The sequence below is a fragment of the Danio rerio genome, chromosome 10 (assembly GCF_052040795.2).
Source record: "Danio rerio strain M-AB ecotype USA chromosome 10, GRCz13ab, whole genome shotgun sequence".
In the NCBI taxonomy this organism is placed as follows: domain Eukaryota; kingdom Metazoa; phylum Chordata; class Actinopteri; order Cypriniformes; family Danionidae; genus Danio; species Danio rerio.
The window spans coordinates 42,686,707-42,707,499 of NC_141030.1; the positions used below are offsets into that span (position 1 = coordinate 42,686,707).

At 40.0% G+C, this 20,793-nt stretch overlaps 1 protein-coding gene across 7 annotated transcripts in view; it reads left to right on the top strand.

Annotated features, from left to right (window-relative positions):
* The window catches only part of dscama (Down syndrome cell adhesion molecule a), a 185,008-nt gene that overhangs the window by 95,861 nt on the left and 68,354 nt on the right, over window positions 1-20,793 (top strand). For 2 of the 7 annotated variants that reach the window (XM_087269684.1, XM_087269682.1), the window contains exons 4-8: window positions 11,257-11,403; window positions 13,149-13,430; window positions 15,417-15,692; window positions 17,536-17,832; window positions 20,395-20,670. In XM_087269684.1, the coding sequence (XP_087125810.1) occupies window positions 11,257-11,403; window positions 13,149-13,430; window positions 15,417-15,692; window positions 17,536-17,832; window positions 20,395-20,670 (1,278 nt within the window). 7 annotated transcript variants of the gene reach the window in all.

The window sequence follows — 20,793 nt, forward strand, 5'->3', positions numbered from 1 at the left end:
GTGCTCCTAAATCTTACCGAGCATACTGAAATGTACAAATGAAAATCAAAAAGTTACGATCCTGTAAATCTATTTGTCTTCAGAAAGATTTTTTTAAAGAATTGTAATACTTTTATTCACCATAGGACACATTGGATTGATTGAAAGTGTCAGACGATAGGTAATGTATAAGGATCTGTTAAAGTCATTGTAGTGAGTAAGAGTTCTCACCGTTATCAAAGACTCACTGAGGGCTTTTCTCTGCAGATCACATTGCAGACCGGCCGCTGTCAGGGCTGGATCATTACTATTGATCACACTTCACAGTACAGTACACACACACACACACGCACACACATGCAAACCAGTTAACTGCTGAGATGTGGTTAGAGAGCCAAGGGAGCAGATTTATGTGGATTGTGTTCAGTGTTTTCGTGTATCATTCGGAAGGCGACACATGCAAGTCTGTTAAAGCAGATGTACAATATAACAGAAGGCCTCATTTTCCTTGCCCTTTTAAAATGACCTACTTTTTAGACAAGTTGTAAAAACTTAACAAAAATGGAGAGAAAACAACAGTTTAACAAGTTAATGCTGAGTTAGTTTTATTTATTTTATAGACAGTGATATTTTTACCAGCAAATATCTATATAAAAACAATAACACAGACTCATGGGTCATGCGTACTTCAGCCTAAATTTCTGCAAAACCGTAAAAACTTACTTGAACATGTTTGACTGCAGTTTCTAGGTAAAATGAACAGTAGAGGGCAGTATGAGGCCAGCAACTTTTGTTCCTTTTCACATTAATGATATTTACAGCCTCAAATAATTAATGAATAAAGGATTATAATAAAGGATTTCCTTGCCCCTACTGTTTAGACAAGTTGTAAAAAAAATAATAAATAAAAAATGGAGAGAAAACATCAGTTTAACAAACTAAGCTAAAGCTGAGTTATTTAGACAGTGTCACCTTCACCAACAAAACTCTTATAAAAACAATAGCACAGGCTCATGGGTCATGCGTGCATCAAATTACATTTTTGCCAATTCATAAAATCTTACTTGAGCATGTTTGACTGCAGTTTCTAGGTAAAATGAACACTAGGGGGCAGTATGAGGTCATCAACTTTTGTTCATTTTCACACAAATGATATTTACAGTGGCATATTGTTGAGGAATAAAGGATAATTTTTTGTTTAAGGAGGAGTCTAGGTCAGTGGTCTGTTTTACAAGCCATGCCTTCTTGTGGACATGTACAAAAACACATATATAAAACATATAACAAAAGTACCCTGAGTAACATATTTCAGAATTGCGTAATTGTAGACAGCGCCCTCTCTAGGATTTGTCATCTGAAACGTGCAACGAAACACTTTGCCAAAAAGAATTTTTGTATATTTTCCCAGAGATGGGTTCTGGCTGGAAGGGCATCCGCTGTGTAAAAATGTGCTGGATAAGTTGGCGGTTCATTCCGCTGTGGCGACCCCGGATTGATAATGGGACTAAGCCAACAAGAAAATGAATGAATGAATGAATGAATTTTTGTATATTTCCAATGATCCTAGGCTGAAGGAAAGCCAGAGCAGAACATTTATGCATCTCAGAGCAACATTGTGGTGTTTCGTCCTTAAATAAATCTATTTTTAACAAAGTCAGTGATTCAATGATCCGATTAAAAATGCATTGCTTCTTCTCTAAATCTTTAAAAGAGAGTAAAGCTGCGGTCACACTGGGCTTTTCTCCCCATAGACTTCCATTCATACGCTACACGAATGAGTCAGACCGGAAACGCAAGGTCATGCGTCAAGTTTCGCTGGTTGCTGCGGTGCAAAGTTCAAGCTTGGTGAACTCTGACCTGCGAGACCGCATCACATGACTGCGTGAGACCAACCGAGGATCAAAACATGACCTCTCTGGACAGAAATTTAAAACATGGAGCAAATCGCTCGCTTTTTTAATGTCTGATCATCTTGTTTAATCCCACCACCTTTTCGCAGCACCGTACAACAGAATTTCGCACAAACAAACTCTAGTGTGACCGCAGCTTAATTCCATCATTCAGAGTTCATAATAGTCCCAAAGATGATGATAATAGTTAAACATGGCAGTTTGTTTATGGAGGTTACTGAAAGAAGGTTACTCTCACGTTTGTCTATTTCTGAAAGTATCGCATATTAAAAGCAATTCAATAATCATGCACATGTTATTATTATCAGCTCAAGAAGTTCGTTACTTCAAATATAGACGCCCAGCGACCGCGAGCTCTCTGGAGAAAGTGAAGCCGCTTGCACTTTTAGACAGCCTCGTAAAACAACAGGACAGGCAGTTAATCATGACAATGATAAGGTTTCTTTGAGAAAACGTACCCCTGTATACATTTCTGGAGAGCATCAGCTTGTGTAGGCAGAACTACGTATGGCTGCATTTTGTTTTAAAAACGCAGTCTGACGAGGAACGGTTCCAGAAATCAGGTAAAACAAAAGGCAAAAAATAAAGTGAAAGAGTAAATAACGGGGTGGGAACGAGGTAAGATCTAAAAACCTGGTAAAAAATTAGATGGCCGCAAGGGCTTTTCTTTTTCTGGATTGCTTTTGAAAACACTGTCGGTTGGGTTTAGGGAAGTGGGTGGGCGCAGGTCAATCTGTGCTTTTGAAAATACTATTGGTTGGGTTTAGTGAAGGGGGTGGGTTGGGGTTTGTTCAGTCAGTCAGTCTGCTGACAGCGACCTCTGGTGGATTCACACAAAAAACACAAGGCGCGAATGTCACTTGGGAGAGAAATTGAGAATTTGAGATCTTAAAAAGAGTACACATTGGCCTGCAAAAAAACATAGCTCCTTTTCATGTATTTGGCAATCTCCATAATTGTATACAGAGGTACATATCAATAATGAGCCTGGGCTAAGATTATTTGCTTACCAAAAGAATAACAATGTGCGCTAGCAAAATAAGCATTGTACATTTTGATTTCACACAGACACTAATTGATAAAGTTTACACTCAAAAAATTACTTAAAATACTTGTTCAAACGACTTATTTAAAATGAGTTGAAGCAACACAATTCTTCGATTTTTTTTTTTTGGGAAACAATTGAAAATTTTATGTTCAGTTTACTTACATTTGTAAAAATATTTAAGTTATTTTTGAGCTTAATTGACTTTTGTGTTGGAACAACATGAAGGAATTGTGTGGTATAAAATATACTGTGGTATACAGTATGCAATTGTTTTTTTTAAAAGACAACAACACTGGCTTTAAAAAAAACTCTACACACCTGCACAATATGTCCTCATCTCAGAAGGTTTTAATGCAGCGATGTAAAGGAAATAGGTTAAAAGGCAATGTGTGAAATGCATTAGAGGTCAAGGAGAAGCATTGTATGCCTTTTGATGTGTTTTGGTTTTTAAAAGGGAGGGAAAAAAATGTGAGATGGCTTGAGGAAAGAACAGAGCAATCGGCTTTACAGGAAGAGAAAGAAAACCAGTAACCTGTCATTTCGACACAGTTCAAGCACCTCAAAAGCTCCAGCGATCAGATTAAGAAACTTTGGCGAGCGGCTCCCCCATCGGCTCTTCTGGAAGAATATCCACGCTCAGCGCCCGGCCTTTCATCACAGCATCTTCAACACAAAACCCAGTTCATAATCTCGCTCTAAATAACCTGAAACGTCTCCTCCTCGTTCTCAAGACAAATACAGCAGCGCATTAAGCGTGACTGTTAGAGAAATGTCATTCGCTCCTGCTGAAGTGTATGTTTGAGTAAATGGGGGAGCTGGGTTCTTATGGAGATGTTTGTGTCTGTGTGTGTGCTGCAGTTGACTCGACACACATATGCATTTATTGTTGCTAAAGACGAACTGTCTTACTTTAAGTCAGCACTGTGTGGATGCCAAACACTGCATAAATACATAATTTGCATGCCGTATGTCTTTAATGTAAAGATTCTTGCTGGATTTAGATTGAAGTGTGGAAAAAAAAAAGATCCTTTCTAAAAACGTATCCCTACATACATTTATGGAGATCGCGAATTATGTAGCCAGAAGTACATACGGCTGCATTTCTTCTTTAAAGCGAACACTACAGGGCGGTATGATGCCGTTCCTTTTTGCACTTACCAGCTAACGACTTAACTCTCTGTGGAAAGCTTTCCCGTTGTTACCAGTTTGTCCAGTAGTTTGCTATGTACGTCTGTACACTTGACATTTAGAAAAGAGTTGATCACAACGACTCAGTTTGAGTCCGGTAAAGCAGCGATTCCCAACAGGGGGGTGTCACGTATTCCCTTTGTAGGGATGTCGTGTAATATTTAAAAAAATCTTTTTTAAAGCGACGTCACGGTCACTTGTGCGCCCAAATTTAACCCACAAGCAGCAAAATCAGTAAGAAACAGACGTCTTTAGAAAGTTTCTTTGCGAAGAGGAAAGGCCCATTGAACGACCCACCAACTGCCAAGGAATGGATCCGCAACCCATTTATCAACAAATCAGGTGAATCCAGCATGTCTGTGCAGGAAGATTAACTGATGAAGATCACAAATGACGACAGCCTTTTAGGGGGCGTTAGCATATTGCGTATTTCTAGAGTTTGCACAAGTTAGTTGTGTCCAATGGAGGTGCGCGACTTGCGGTGGGAAGCGCTCGCACCATTGAACTCCGGGCCGTGAGCTCACTGCGAGTCACGTGACAAGAACTGACCGATCGGCTTCAGCTTGTATGGAATATTAACATTTTGGTAAGACTAATTTTCTCAGACAAAAATATATTGTAATAGCCTATATTATTTTTCCCCCTTATACACCATTGTGAATACTGATTTGTTTGTTATTGAATTTCAAACAGGGCCAAAGGCTTGTGCTTTTCAGTTACAAATGGCCTACTGATGTTTTGCTTTAATATTTTTCATTAGGCTGTTATTCCTTCATTCATTTTCTTTTCGGCTTAGTCCCTTTATTAATCTGGGGTCGCCACAACGGAATGAACCACCAACTTATCCAGCACATGTTTTACCCAGTAGATGCCCTTCCAGCTGCAACCCATCTCTGGGAAACATTAAGCTATTATTTGTGCATAAACATATCTAGATATGTAGTATATCTAGATATAGTAATAAACATACCGTTTGTTTAAAAAGAATTTTTTTTGTCATTATTACTGCAAACTTTTATGAGCGGTAATAACATTAAATGTGGAGGGGGGCCTTACAAGATTTTACACAGGAAAAAGAGGGTCTCAGGCAAAAAATGATTGGGAACCACAGCAGTAAAGAACGATTCCAGAAAGTGATTTAGACAAAAGCAAAAGCCAAAAATAACATAAACAAGTAAATAACGTCGAGAATGTGGTCAAATCTGAAAACATTGTAAAACGTTAAGAAAAAAAAGGCTTTTCTTTTTCTGAATTGCTTATAAAAACTCTCGGTTGGGTTTAGGCAGGGCTTAATTTGTGCCGGAACACGCCGGATTTGGCACCTCATTTTACCGATCCCCCTACTCAACCTCCCTCCTCCCCCATCCGCTGTTCACTTTCACTTTGTTCTGTAACTCCCAAACCCTCTTTACTTTCGTCCACAACAACCAATCCCCGCCCCACCTCTTAACTTATGTCCACGACACCCCTCTGCTACCCAACAGCCCCCCCCTTCTCACTTTCGTGCGCAACACTTGTGGCTGGTGGGTCAAACGGTGCTTTGAAAAGAATTGGTTGGGTTTACGGAAGGAGGAGGGTGGTTCAGTCAATCGATCGGTCGGTCAGTCAGTCAACAGCGGCCTCTGGTGGATTTACGTGAGAACAGCAGGCGCGAATGGCACTCGCGAGAGAATTTAAGATATTAAAGAGTGTACACATTGGCCTTGGGTAGATTCACGAAAACAAAAACTGCAAAAAAAAAACTAAACGTGGCTCCTGGGACATATTTGGCGCTCTCCAGAAATGTATATAGTGGTACGTTTTCAGAATAAGCATGGGTTGGAAAAATTACGTACAATAAAAATTACAGTTCTCATTTTCTGTTTTTGTTATAACAACACAATCCTCATCCCCAAGACCTGAACATCCCAAGACAGCCTAACAAAGTAATTAAGGCCAAATATGACAGTTACACAGCCCGGAGTCATGCAAGTCTTAACATAATACATCTGTTGATGATACATCTGTTTTATTTAACAGAAGAGAAGCGCTCTTGCTCAGCACAGTGGACATTGCTTTAGTTACTGTATATCGTTTTAGTCATGTGGGATGCAGTGACACGCAGTTAAATATTTTGCCGAACAGTCCAGCACTTTTGATGCTCATAAATTATCACAAAAGTCATTAAGTAAGGGATTTGCGTCTTTAAAAAAACTATGACAGTCTGCTTTTATTGAAAAGTAAGAATGATCAATAAATCCATATGAAACCGTCCCTTAAAAGTGATGTTGCGTCTTCAGTTTGCTTTGCACTTTCACTACAAACGTACTATGCCAAAGCCCAACTGAACCACGATTTGGCACACCTCTTCCAGCCAGGCCAGGGCCAGCCAACTAAACCATGCCTGGGCCTAATTCAGAGCACTCCTACTTGTCAAAGGAACCAGGAAACACACCTGGGCATGGTTCGTATAGCATAGTGTGAGTGCAGCCTCAGAAATGCACCTTTTTTTCTAGAGATGTGATTGTAAGAAAGTGTCTGATGCATAGAGAGATATAAACGTGTGTTTTCTTGAGATAAAGTGAGCAAATGATCAATTAGATCTCAGTGTAAACTCTTGGTGTAACACTACAGCAGAGAGCAGCTGTAAGGATGAAGCTTCCCTCCAGATTACAGCTCTTCAAATGGCCCTCCGAGCGGCTCCTGATGCTCTTGTTCTCCTGTGGGCTTCGTCTGGGCTGTTTTCCAACACAATCTCCATTTTATTGCAAAATGCCTGTGTGTGTGTGTGTGATCGTGTGTGTGTGTGAGAGAGTCTGTTACTGTCTGTGTGTTAAATCAAGCACCATAAGTAAACAGTTTAGCGATGAATAAAAGAAGCTCGAGCGAGCCAAAAGGCGAGATGCAGCTATTGTGAGTCCTGACCCAGTTAGAGATGACACACACCGCAGATCTGAGGTCCTGCAGGCATTGCCAGTCGCAGACTTAATGTGGAGTGTGACGAGCTACAATTTACACAGCGAGTGGGCGGAGAGAAAGAGAGAGAGAGAGAGCGAGAGAGAGAGACTGCGTTTTGTCTGAGCAAAGATTAATGAGCTGTCTGATTTTAAAGCACGTGCATGAAGAAGTAAGGATCTAAATATACACTTTTGAGAAATAAATGTAGAAATACACACTGATTAAATAAATATCATGATCGTTATAAGAATTATGCAATTATTTAAAATAATACATTAATTAAATATAAAAACATTTGTTCAGGATTTGTAAAATCGCTACTGCAATTTTTTAAAGGGCACCTATGGTGAAAATCTACGTTTCAAGCAGTGGTGTAGTCCTAAAAAAAGGTGGTGTACCATTACACCTGACCCAAATTTTAAATGAAAGTAGGCAAAGAAACAACAAAGGCCAAGGTTTCTTTGAATCAATAGCTATCTACACCTATTTAATGATTTATGTTTAGCTAATAGTGCACCCACACTTTTATATATATAATTTTTTTGTAAGTTAGAACTTACAATAATACACTTAAAAATGTTTGACTAATATTGTAGGATTGTAAACTTAACTAGCACTATTCCACAGTATTGTATAGACAGCCATAGCCATTTACATGTTACATACCTGTTTACATGTTGTACAAATCACTTTTTATATTCAGTTATTTTTTCCATGTATTTAATAAATAAAACTGCCACATTTTAAATTCAAAATGGCTTAAACATGAACATATGAATGTACAGGCTATTTTACATATTTCACTTTCAAAATATAAGTCATAATAGGAAAAAGAAAATACGATACAACACGTATTTTCACTCTGATTTCACTCTGATATGCAGTTAAAATGAGTTCATTCACAGAGTGGTTCTGTCACTATGTTTTATCCTGGGCAGGAATGCATATAGTTAATACCACATGCACTGTAATGTGTTTTATAATCATAGTACATTTTAAATAAACATAGCGGTATGTTCTTAAGAGTTGCATTTTCGCTGGAGTACAGTAGATGGGGAAACCCGATTGCCCCTCCATGACCCTTTGATTGGGGTTCAAATGATACAGAAATATAGAAGGGCTGAAGCGACGCCCATGCTGTTTTATAAATTCACCTGAACGTTTCAGCGACACAGCATTCAGTTGACTTGTCGTGGTCTTCAAAAAACTCCCGAAATTTTCTCACAGCTGCTGCGGTCGTCAGGGGCGGGAATGGCGCAAGTTCAACAAAAATGCAGCAATTGCAACAAATTAAGATGCAAGTTTAAACATTTGATATACAGTTAAAGGGAATGTGAATACACGTAAATTAGGGAAGTTTAATCAGAAAAACAAGTGAGTATATTGAGGGTATACGCAATTATTGATCCTCAGAAGTGGTAATACTCAAACAGAAAAAGTTAGCATACTGAGTATACGTGCGTATACCAAGAACTACACAACTGGTTTCAAGCTGTTTGGACAGACATGTGTGTAGGTATAGTGTATAGACCGTCATATTGGGGTGATATAAACACACCCAGTCCTTTTTTTTTTAAATTGAACAACATAAAAACGGTGGACCAATTGAAGCGGTTTTCAGACCGACCTCAATTTGAAGTAGGAGTGCACTCCCCCTGCCCACCAATATTGATTGACAGGCGCGCATTACCACATACTTAGTTTGTTGTTTCATGTCCGCCATTGTCAGCGTGTGAGTCAAAGCGATGTCACTAAAGAAACGCCCTTGCTCTGTTTTTGGATGTAAGGCTCATTGGGCTCAACATAAGAGCCTTCATCATCGTCTTCCTGCGATTATGCAACAGAGATTCTACATTTAGCGGCCATTTGCGCTGAACACAGTGAATGCAACAACTCGAGATTCGGGCCATTAAAAAACAGCTGATCCACTGAGTCTTTCAGCACTCTCTCCGAAAACACTCGATTGATCTCGGCTGGCAGATCAACATTCACCACATGATCGCTCTCATCGGCACCATTATTTGTAACTTTAGGTGGGTTTGCAAACGTGTATTTTTCATTGCGTTTTCCTTAAACTTCAGCCGTTTGGATTTCCCGTGGTCACAGAAGCTCTCAACTTGGTGCGGCTGGAAAGTGTGAGCGCGTTGCCTCACCTGTGCATTCCTCCATTAAAAATACCGAACTTGCCTTGATTCACTCGGGGCATCAGTGTCAACGCTTCCCATTCACTTTGAAAGGGTGACGTCGGGCATTGCCGAACTGCATTGTGGAGCCGACGGAAGCATAAGCCAATCTGATCGCTGTATGCAAATACACCAGCTGAGACAGTAACCGATTGCTGACTAAAATCATTGGCTGACCCTGCTTTGGCGATCGCGTCAGCCCCAACTTCAGATGCACCCTCTGTCAAGCATTGACGCTGAAGCCCTGTGTAAATCAGGCGTTATAGCCTCAGTCAATGTTAATCTAGTGTGCTCAGAACTTTAAACTAGTACACAGTTGGCATATTAGCACACAGTTGACATAACTTTGTTTAGCTGCTGCAGTTTTGTTCCTTGCAGAAACGCCGTGCTGAGAAGCCTTTACAATTAATTAACTGTGACGAATTAAAGTGCGGTTAATGGTCAAACAGGTTAATTATTGCATCCCTAAACAGATGACGTATGCATCGTTACATAGCGGCTGTTAAACTATACAAAACCACAAATGATTTTGTAACTACTACCCTGACACATTCTGGCACATGAGGAATATTGATTCCTCAACAGTGGTCTCTGTTTGGTCTGTGTCCCAGTTGTACATGTACGGCTGAATGCTGATCCTCTCACTCATGTTGCTTCTCTCTGTCTGCCTGTCTGTTGCTATACACAAAGCTGGGGAGCTCTTGGCTCCGCCCCCTTTGTTAAGTTGGGCGTGAAGTAGAAACTAATTTTCATGTGAAGCAACACACCCCTAAAAAGCGACCTGTGTACACACACCCAAAATGACACTTTTTAACACATGATAATGAAAAATCTGAATTGCCTTTTGAACTGAACCTAAACTGGCACACTCAGAAGAACCATAATATTAATATTAAATCTTAAAAAAGGGGGTAAAATCGGTGCCCTTTAAAGTAAGTTATTGCAAACAATCTCTTTGGGCTGAATTTAAATGAACTAATTTAATGTGCAGCAACTGTGTGATGGTATCATGTCAATATAGACCAAAATCTCTGAGGATTATTTCCAGTACCTTGTTGAATCTATTCCATGAAGGATTAAGGCAATTCTGAAGGCAAAAGGGGGTCCAATTCAGTACTATTATGTGTACCTAATAAAGTGTCCGGTGAGTGTAGAGAGAAAACAAAAACTTTTTTTTTTTATTTAACAACCTTCAAACTTTAGTAGAACAGTAAAGACTATTTTTAGCTCAATCTGTGGTTCTTTGTAATTGACAAAATGCTAATTAATGGCTACTGGCAGTTTGAGAGTCAATAAAGGATATACAGGAAATACAAAATTAGTGGCTGCTGGAAATCCATTGCGATCTTATAAAGCGAAACCATCAGTCTGTGCAAAAGACTGAACATTTTTCACACCATTAATCCACAGCCTCAGGCCCTGAGAGCGTTAACAGGAGATTTTTGATATTTACTTTGGTATAAATTTAGCATAATGAACTGTTTCTCTTTAGTGGTGTGCATCTGCTTCAGGGAATCTCTGGGTTTAAATGACGTAGTGGAATTACCGTCTTATTCGAGGGCTGTGCGATACGTTCTTGTTACAGGAAGTGAGACAAATTCCACCCCTCGGTTTTAGTCATTGCGCAGAAAGCAGAGCAAATGGCGTTCTCAATCAAATCTGACACAGACGTCTCCTCTGAGAGAGCGCGCGGAGGCCCTGGCAGACATTATTCCTCATAAAGTTTTACGACCTGCATATTCTGTGTTATCAAACCATTAGCGTGAAATCAGTGCTCAGTGGTACATGAGCGGCGGGCCAATCAAACCCGCACGTGACCGGCAGGAATCACTGTGCTAAATCAGCCGGTTCCTGCTGAGGCTGATGGGAAAAAAAAAAAAAAAAAACAAGATTCTGTTAACCGTGCCTCATTATGACACGCAAATGCTACAGATTAACTGTGTTTAATGTTCAGCGATTAATTACGGAGATGTTTACCTCAGTCTAATAATGTCGATTTTTGTGTTTTTAGGGGCTCGATTTCTCATCACGTCCACGGGGGCCCTGTACATCCTGGATGTGCAGAAGGAGGACGAACTGTTCAACTACCGCTGCATGACGAGACATCGCTACACGTCCGAGACACGACAGAGCAACAGCGCACGGCTCTTTGTGCCAGGTAAAAGTGCTTGATGATATGATACTATTCAGTGGGATGAGACATGGAGGGACGGGGGGATGGATGGATGAATAAATGCACAGATAGATAGATAGATAGATAGATAGATAGATAGATAGATAGATAGATAGATAGATAGATAGATAGATAGATAGATAGATAGATAGATAGATAGATAGATAGATAGATAGATAGATAGATAGATAGATAGATAGATAGATAGATAGATGATGGATGGATGGATGGATGGATGGATGGATGGATGGATGGATGGATGGATGGATGGATGGATGAGTGGATTAATGGATGAATAAGCAGAATTGGCAAATAGATATGAATAGTCAATATTTGAATTGATAGATAAATGGAGGTTCTATTTGGATTGTTAAACAGTTTGGATGGATGGAATTATTAATGCGTGGATAGGCAGACAGTTGAATAAATGGATAGATATACAGATGGATGGATGGATGGATGGATGGATGGACAAACAGACCTAGAAAGAAAGATAGATAAACAGAGGGCTATTCAAATTGATAAACAGATTGGATGGACGGATGAATGGATGGACCAAGAAAGATAGATAAACAGAGGGTTATTTGGATTGATAAACAGATAGGGTGGATAGATGGATGGATGGACAGACAGACCCAGAAAGATAAACAGAGGGGTACTTGGATTGATTAACAGATTGGATGGATGGATGGATGGATGGATGGATGGACAGACCTAGAAAGATAGATAAACAGTGAGCTATTTGGATTGATAAAGATATTGGATGGATGGATGGATGGATGGATGGATGAACAAACATACCTAAAGATAGATAAACAGGGCTATTTAAAATGATAAACAGATTGGATGGATGGATGGATGGATGGATGGATGGATGGATGGATGGATGGATGGATGGATGGATGGATGGATGGATGGATGGATGGATGGATAGATAGATAGATAGATAGATAGATAGATAGATAGATAGATAGATAGATAGATAGATAGATAGATAGATAGATAGATAGATAGATAGATAGATAGATAGATAGATAGATAGACAGACCAAGAAAGATAGATAAACAGAGGGTTATTTGGATTGATAAACAGATAGGGTGGATAGATGGATGGATGGACAGACAGACCCAGAAAGATAAACAGAGGGCTACTTGGATTGATAAACAGATTGGATGGATGGATGGATGGATGGATGGATGGATGGATGGATGGAAAAAGATTGATGCATGGATAGGCAGACTGTAAAATGAATGGATAGATATACAGATGCATGGATGAATGAATGAATGAATGATCGGATGGATGGATGGATAGATGGATGGATGGATGGACAGACCTAGAAAGATAAATAAACAGAGAGCTATTTGGATTGATAAACATATTGATTTGATAAACAGATTGGATGGATGGATGGATGAAGACTGAAAGATAGATGGAAAAATGGATAAGTGGATTGATGGATGGATGACAGAACATTAAAGGGACATGGATGGATGAATGGATGGATGAATGGATAGATAGATAGATAGATAGATAGATAGACAGACAGACAGACAGACAGACAGACAGACAGACAGACAGACAGACAGACAGACAGACAGACAGACAGACAGACAGACAGATAGATAGATAGATAGATAGATAGATAGATAGATAGATAGATAGATAGATAGATAGATAGATAGATAGTGGCTTCAAAACACACATAGTTTAACACATGTTCTTGTCAGCAGATCCTTCAAACTCAGCTCCTGCAATACTGGATGGCTTTGAGAAGCGGGAGGTCATGGCGTCCCACAGAGTGGAGCTCCCATGCAAAGCCTCTGGTCACCCGGCACCAAAATACCGCTGGCTAAAAAACAACAGGCCGCTGGAATCAGACTCGCGTTTCCGTCAGAGCGTAACGGGCCTGCTGATCGAGAGAGCCCAGCCCAGTGACACCGGCAGCTATGTCTGCGAGGTCTGGAACAGCTACGGAAATGCAGAGGTCATCGGTCGCCTCACTGTAAAAGGTAAATAGCATCTCTTAACCATATATATATGAGCAATATCACACTCGTACCTGTGCGATGTGGCTGTATATGGGCACTGGTGAGAGGCAGGCATTGTGCCTTAAGTTGTGCCTCCTTTCCATTGCACACGACAAACGAGAAGTGTCCGGGAGCTCCGTGAAGTTCCAATTATCTTCGTATACGGAAAAATCAGATCCGAATTGAGCTGCAGATTTGTTGAAATATTTGAACTCCAAGTGTTGTCCAAGCAGGTCCGTGCGCGCGAGATGAGAAATACTAGTTTATTTTTTGAATCAGAAAAAGTCTATATTAAAAAACACAACATTTCTGTTCATAAATGTAAGTAATAAAGTAATAAAAAATATATTTTTATGTTGTCTCCACAATCCCCTTCAATATTTTTAGCGGTCTATGAGTTTCTAGTATTCATTCATTCATTCATTTATTCAACCATGGTGAACGCACAGAAAATAACTCTTGCTTTTGCACTTCTTAATTTCGGACATTGCCAGAACAGCTTCTCTCCCATGGTGCACGTCAGAACTAAAAAGTCTGTACGCCCACAAGGGGGCGTATTCCGACAATCGTGTCCAAATGTCGTGTGCAGTGGAAAGGCGGCGTTAGTCTCCCACTAGTGATGATATACAGCCACATCGCACTGCTACAAGTGAGATATTGCGTTTATACAACAGTTTGACGGCAATCATGTGTATCAACAAGAAAATCAAACACAGAGAGTCTCAAAACCCTTTTTCAAGAGGAACTACTTTCTTCCGCCATTCTTTCACATCTGCAGCTGACGTCAGAAGAGCAGAAGCCGTTACTAATTCACCAACGTCACTTTAGAACTAGTGTTTGAATGATTCTCTTATGATAATGTGTAAAGTGATGACAAAACAGCTGATTTTGCTCACATTTTAGAATTATAAGGCTGATTGGCATGAAATGCCATCAGTCTACAGAGATTTCCCAGTATTTCTCTGTTGCAATCAAGAGATCACAATAATTAACCCCGAACAAGCCAAAGCAACGCAGTCACTACCAGAATACTGTTGTTTTTGCGATAAGGAAAAACCCTCAACACATGCGGGCATTTCTTCTTTCTGTCTGTTTACTGATCTAGTCTGCAATAGCGAAAACAGGAGACTCGATAGAAACAGATTCTCCGGTTTTAAGACTTTAGAAAGAGTCCCATCTCACACTCGACACACTACATTTACGATGGTATTAATACAGCAGTACAACATACAAAAGAGAAAGATTGACTTCAAAAGCCACTTACCAGTTTTATATTGATTTGATTAGATGTAATTTGAAATTACGTGGGGTTTTTCCTCACATGTAAAGGATTATTATGCTGTCTCTGTCGCCTTCTTGTGGATGGACAATGTCAACTGTCTTTGGTTTGTTCAATGACAGGCTAATGGCTGCCGACGCACTGTCTCTCAGAAATTATTATTATTATTATTATTATTATTATTATTATTATTATTATATTAAATTATTAATATTTCAAAATAGGCACTATCTTTATAAGTGAACTGCATAATTGCAATCTAAACAACTACATTCTCGACTAAAAAAGCCTCAAAAGAACATTATGTTGCCCAACAGCAGCAATATTTGTCAAAGTGTCCTCAGCTTGTTGCTGTATGTAGGCAGAGTAATACAAAGGTTAAGGATTCTGGGACCTGTGCTGTTATTGCAGAATATCGCACAGGTATCAGCCAATCAGATTCTAGAAACAGACAGAACTGTTCTGTATATATATATATATATATATATATATATATATATATATATATATATATATATATATATATATATATATATAAATGCTGATACTAACATCTAAAAAACTTCATTTTAATTTCATATGACCTTTATGAAAGAGGGGACGTTACTTAGGATGCATGAATTATGAAGAACACTCTTTTGATTTTAGGATGCATTTATACAATTAATTATGTCTCTGTGTTTTTCCAGAACCTCTTAAAGCTGTGGTCAGTCCGCGAAAGGTGAAAGGCAGCGTGGGCAGCCAAGTGTCTTTATCCTGCAGCGTTACTGGCTCCGATGAGTTCGAGCTCTCGTGGTACCGAAATGGCGATAAGATTAACACCGGCGCCAACATACGCATGAACGGCATCAATAAAGAGAACCTTGTGATGGACGGGATGGCGAAGAGTGATGGAGGAGTGTACCAATGCTTTTCCAGGAAGGCCAAAATGTCAGCTCAGGATTTCGTTCAAGTCATTTTAGAAGGTCAGAATCGTCCTGTAGTTTCATTTTGGTACATCTCAACCCAGTTAATCTAAAAAAAAATCTTTCAATATAATAATATTTATTTTTTTCTTAGATTTAATTCAAGTTTATTTGTGTAGTGTTTTTCACAATAATTATACTGTAGTTTCAAAGCAACTTTACAAAAGGTGCACATTATTTTATTACAATCAAATTCAGAAAAGGTAAGTTTATTATTACTTAACTTATTTATTTACTAATAATTAACTAGTAACTAATAGCTTTTAACAGTTAAATTTATTATATATAAATATAGTTATCCTGCAGTTATATAGTATATAGGTGATGTCTGTGTACATGATCTTAGACCTCCCTAACACACACTTCTAGTCTCCTTTGGTATTACAGTATGTTGGTTAACTATTTGGTCACACTTTATTTTGATGGTCTGTTTGTTGAATTTAAGTTACATTGCATCTACATGCCAACTAATTCTCATTAGATTATAAGTAGACTGTTCGGTTTGAGTTAAGGTTAGTGGAAGTGGCAACCCAAGCTCATTCTGGAAACGTAGCCCCGCGGACGTTTCTGGAGACCGCGATTTATGTGGCCCGAGGTACGTATGGCTGCGTTTAGTTTTTCTTGATCGAACGCTTCGGGGCGGTGTAGCGCCGCTCCGCTCCTCCTCTTCGCGCTCGCCGGCCGACGGCTCGCATCCGAGTGGAGGGCTTTTCCGCTGTAACCAGTTTGTCCGCTTAGCTCGCAGCGTTACGTCGGCGGAGCAGAGGCCCGGAGGAGGAGGAGCCGGCCGCGGGGACGACCGGGATTGGGTCTAGGGAAGAGCGATTCCAGAAATCAGGTAAGATGAAAAACAGAATGCGAAAAATAAGGGCGAGAACGCAGCGGGATCCGAAAACGCGGTCGAAATCAAAGACGAGGGCTTTTGCTTTTTTTTTTTTCTGGACGGCTTTTGCAAACCGTCGCTTGGGTTAAGGGAAGGAGGAGGAGGAGGAAGAGGAGGGCGGCCGAAGAGGATCGTTCAGCCAGCCAGTCGGACGGACGGTCGCTCGACTGCAGCCTCCGGCGGCTTTTTGCCCGAGAGGCGCTCGAGACACGAAAAAGCGCGCACAGCGGCCTCTCGCGGATCCGCAAAAACAAAAACCGCTCGAATACGTACGTCCCGGGACGTATTTGGCGGTCCACAGAAACGTCCGCGGGGCTACGTTTCCACAATGAGCCCGGGTTGGAAGTTGACATGTACTTGCTAAGTTCCTTATATTCAGTTAACTGTCTGTTGAAGAAGTAGTATCAGCGGATATTAAGCAGACAGTGTACTAATACTCTAATGGACCATTAAAATAAAGTGTTACAAAAAAATAAAGTGTTTTTTTTTTCTACCTTACTCTTTTACATAAAACAGAGCACATCCTTTGGAATCTCATTTAAAATGATTAAATTAGATTAGATTTGATACTAATTAAATTAGTATCAAGTGAACAATAATCTTTGCAATCCTATCTAACAAATAAAATAACTGTAAAGTTTAAACGTTGCTGAATAACAGGAGTGTCGAAATACAACAAAGTTGGATAAAACAAACCCAATATAATAATTTAACAACATATTCAATGTTATTTAGCGATGTTTAAACGTTTAAATGATGCTTAGGTGTTTAAAAGTTAAGATTGCAAGTATTTATTTCTTTATGTTTCTCTATGAACTGCGTCACAATACGAAAAAAAACAAAAAAAAACAATGGCCGCAGCTTTCAGTTCATGTGGACTTTAAAATTTATTCTGAATGTAACTGGGAGCCAAAAGTACACAACTGGGTTAACATGTTATAAAATCCTTCCTGTCTGCAGATGGAACGCCGAAGATCTTGTCCGCCTTCAGTGAGAAAGTTGTTGGTCCCAATGATTTTGTCTCGTTGACGTGTCATGTAAAGGGAACTCCGCAGCCGGCCATCACCTGGACGCTGGACGATGAGGTTGTGGCCAAAGACAGTCGCCACCGTATCGTTCACAGCATAACGGCAGAGGGGAACGTGGTCAGCTACCTGAACATCTCCCACATCCAGGTCCGGGACAGCGGGGTCTATCGCTGCACATGCAATAACTCGGCGGGGACGGTCTCCTACCAGGCTCGAATAAACGTAAGAGGTGCTTGTCAGATCGGCTCCTCCAAAACACACACATGTATTACATTCTGCTCATCACAAGTTCATGCTTGAGACGAGGGCCTGACTAACATCGGCTTTTAGTTCAAGTTTGCTTGGTTGCTTTTTTTGGGTCAGAGTCACTCTTTTATTTGGCTTAGTGTGTGTTTGTTTTCCCCTGTGTTTCCAAAGACTTATTTTATAGAGCTGTAGCAAAAAATATATAGTTTGAGACATCGATTCTCCATTGCTTCTGAGATAAGTTACAGCAGATGATGCTCCAGGCTAGATTTAAGAGCAGGTGGCGCTCCAGGCTAGTTTTTAACAGTAGACGATGCTTTAGTGTAGTTTTTAACTGCAGGTGGCGCTCTAGACAACTTTTTTATTTGTTGACGGTGCTCTAGCAAATGACGGTCTATGGTAGTTTTAACAGCAGACAGTGCTCTAGGCAAGTTTTTAACAGCAGATGGCGCTATATTCCAGTCTTTATCAGCAGACGACGCTCTAGCCTAGTCTTTATTAGCAGACGACGCTCTAGTCAGTCTTTATGAGCAGGCAGTGGTCTAGGCAATTTTTTTAACAGCAGACGGCACTTTACGTTAGTTTCAAACAGCAGACGGCGCTCCAGCAGATGACGATGTAGACTTGTTTATAACAGCATACAGTGCTCTAGGCTATGTTTTAAAAGCAGGCACTGCTCTCTAGGCTAGTTTTAACATCAGATGGCACGCTAGGCAAGTTTTTTAGCAGCAGACTATGTTTTAGATTAGTTTTTAAAAGTTGATGCTGCTCTAGTCTAGTCTTTATCAGCAGGCGGTGCTCTATGCTATTTTGTAACAGCAGACAATGCTCTAGTATAGTTTTTATTAGCAGAAGGAGCTCTATGCAGACAGTGCTCTTGGATCATTTTTACGAGCAGATGGTGCTCTAGGCTAGTTTTTAACAGCAGACAATACTCTAGAATAGTTTTAACATCAGATGTTGCTCTAGTATAGCTTTTAATAGCAGATGGAGCTCTATGCTAGTTTTTAACAGCAGATAGCGATCCAGGCTAGTTTTTAACAGCAGACAGTGCTCTGTGCTAGTTTTTACCAGCAAATGGTGCTCTAGGCTAGTTTTTAACAACAGATGGCTCTCTATGCTAAGTTTAAACAGCAGGTGATGCTCTAGGCTAGTTTTTCACAGAAAGCAACACTCTAGGCTTGTTTTTATAGCAGATGGCGCTCTTGGCTAGTTTTTAATACTAGATAATGCACTAGGCATGCTTTTAGCAGCAGATGATGCTCTAGGTTAGTTTTTAGCAGCAGATGACTTTAGACTAGTTTTTGACCACAATCGATGCGCTAGGCAAGTTTTTAGCTACAAATGAAGCTCTAGGCTAGTTTTTATAAGCAAGTGACACTCTAAGCTATTTTTTAACAGAAGATGGTGCTCTAGGATAGTTTTTAAATACCAGACGGCTCTCTAGGCTAATATTAAACAGCAGATGGTGATCTAGGCTATATTTTTTAATAGCAAACAGCGCTCTAGGCTAGTTTTTAATACCAGATGGCGCTCTAGGATAGTTTATAACAGCAAATGGCGCTCTATGCTAGTCCTTAACAGTAGATGATGCTCTAGGCTAGTTTTTTTAACAGCAGATGGTACTCTAGGCTCAGTTTAAACTGCAGGCGGTGCTCTAGGCTAGCATTTTAACAGCAAAATGGTGCTCTAGGCTAAGTTTAAACAGCAGGTGGTGCTCTAGGCTAGTTTTTTTTTTAAAGCAGACAGCACTCTAGGCTAAGTTTAAGCAGTAGGCGGTGCTCTAGGCTAGTTTTTTAAAAAGCAGACAGCACTCTAGGCTAAGTTTTAAACAGCAGGCGGTGCTCTAGGCTATTTTTTAACAGCAGATGGCGCTCTAGGCTAAGTTTAAACAGCAGGTGGTGCTCTAGACTAGGTTTTTTTAAAAGCAGACAGCATTCTAGGCTAAGTTTAATCAGCAGGCGGTGCTCTAGGCTAGTTTTTTAAAAAGCAGACAGCACTCTAGGCTTAGTTTTAAACAGCAGGCGGTGCTCTAGGCTATTTTTTAACAGCAGATGGCGCTCTAGACTAAGTTTAAACAGCAGGTGGTGCTCTAGACTAGTTTTTTTAACAGCAGATGGTGCTGTATGCTTATTAAACAGCTGTTCTCTGCTTGCATCCAGTTCCTTAAAATATGGAAAGGTTTAGGAAAGAAGCCAGGGATTCTCAACCGGTGGGTGAATATAGGGCCTCGATGAGCAGCAAGATAGTTTAAAGTTCAAAGCTTAAAGTTAATGTAAATATTATCCTATAACTGGTTGATTTCATTGTAAATAATGGAGATACAAAACACGTCTTATTGACTTTAATAGTATTTGTTTTACCTACTAAAGGAGAGTGTGATCTTGTTTTTGTGTTGTCTCCTTCTGTTTTCTTTCGATGTTAGAAAGGCCCTCATCCATGAACCTTAAATGTACATGTTTTTGTTTTCTTTGCTACATTTTCTGCAAATTCGACTTCCATCGCAATGTCAATGTTCTTTTAAAGAGAAGTGTTTCTGTTTAAGGTTCCGCCGACATTCGACCAATGAAAAACCTCACTGCCATAGCTGGGTGGGACATGTACATTCACTGCCATGTGATTGGCTACCCATATTACTCCATCAAATGGTTCAAAAACTCCAACCTCCTCCCTTTCAATGACCGTCAGCGAGCATTTGAGAACAACGGCACGCTGAAGCTGCTGAACGTGCAGAAGGAGTTGGATGAGGGCGAGTACAGCTGCCATGTGCAGGTGCAGCCGCAGCTCTTCAAGAACCAGAGCGTCCACGTCACGGTCAAAGGTACACTGAGTTTAATAATCACATTAATAACACCAATTCCTACTCCTTCCACTTGAAACAGAGTGTAAAAACAGAGTGCTTCAAATAAACCCCTAAATATTGGGACTGCACTACACAAACACA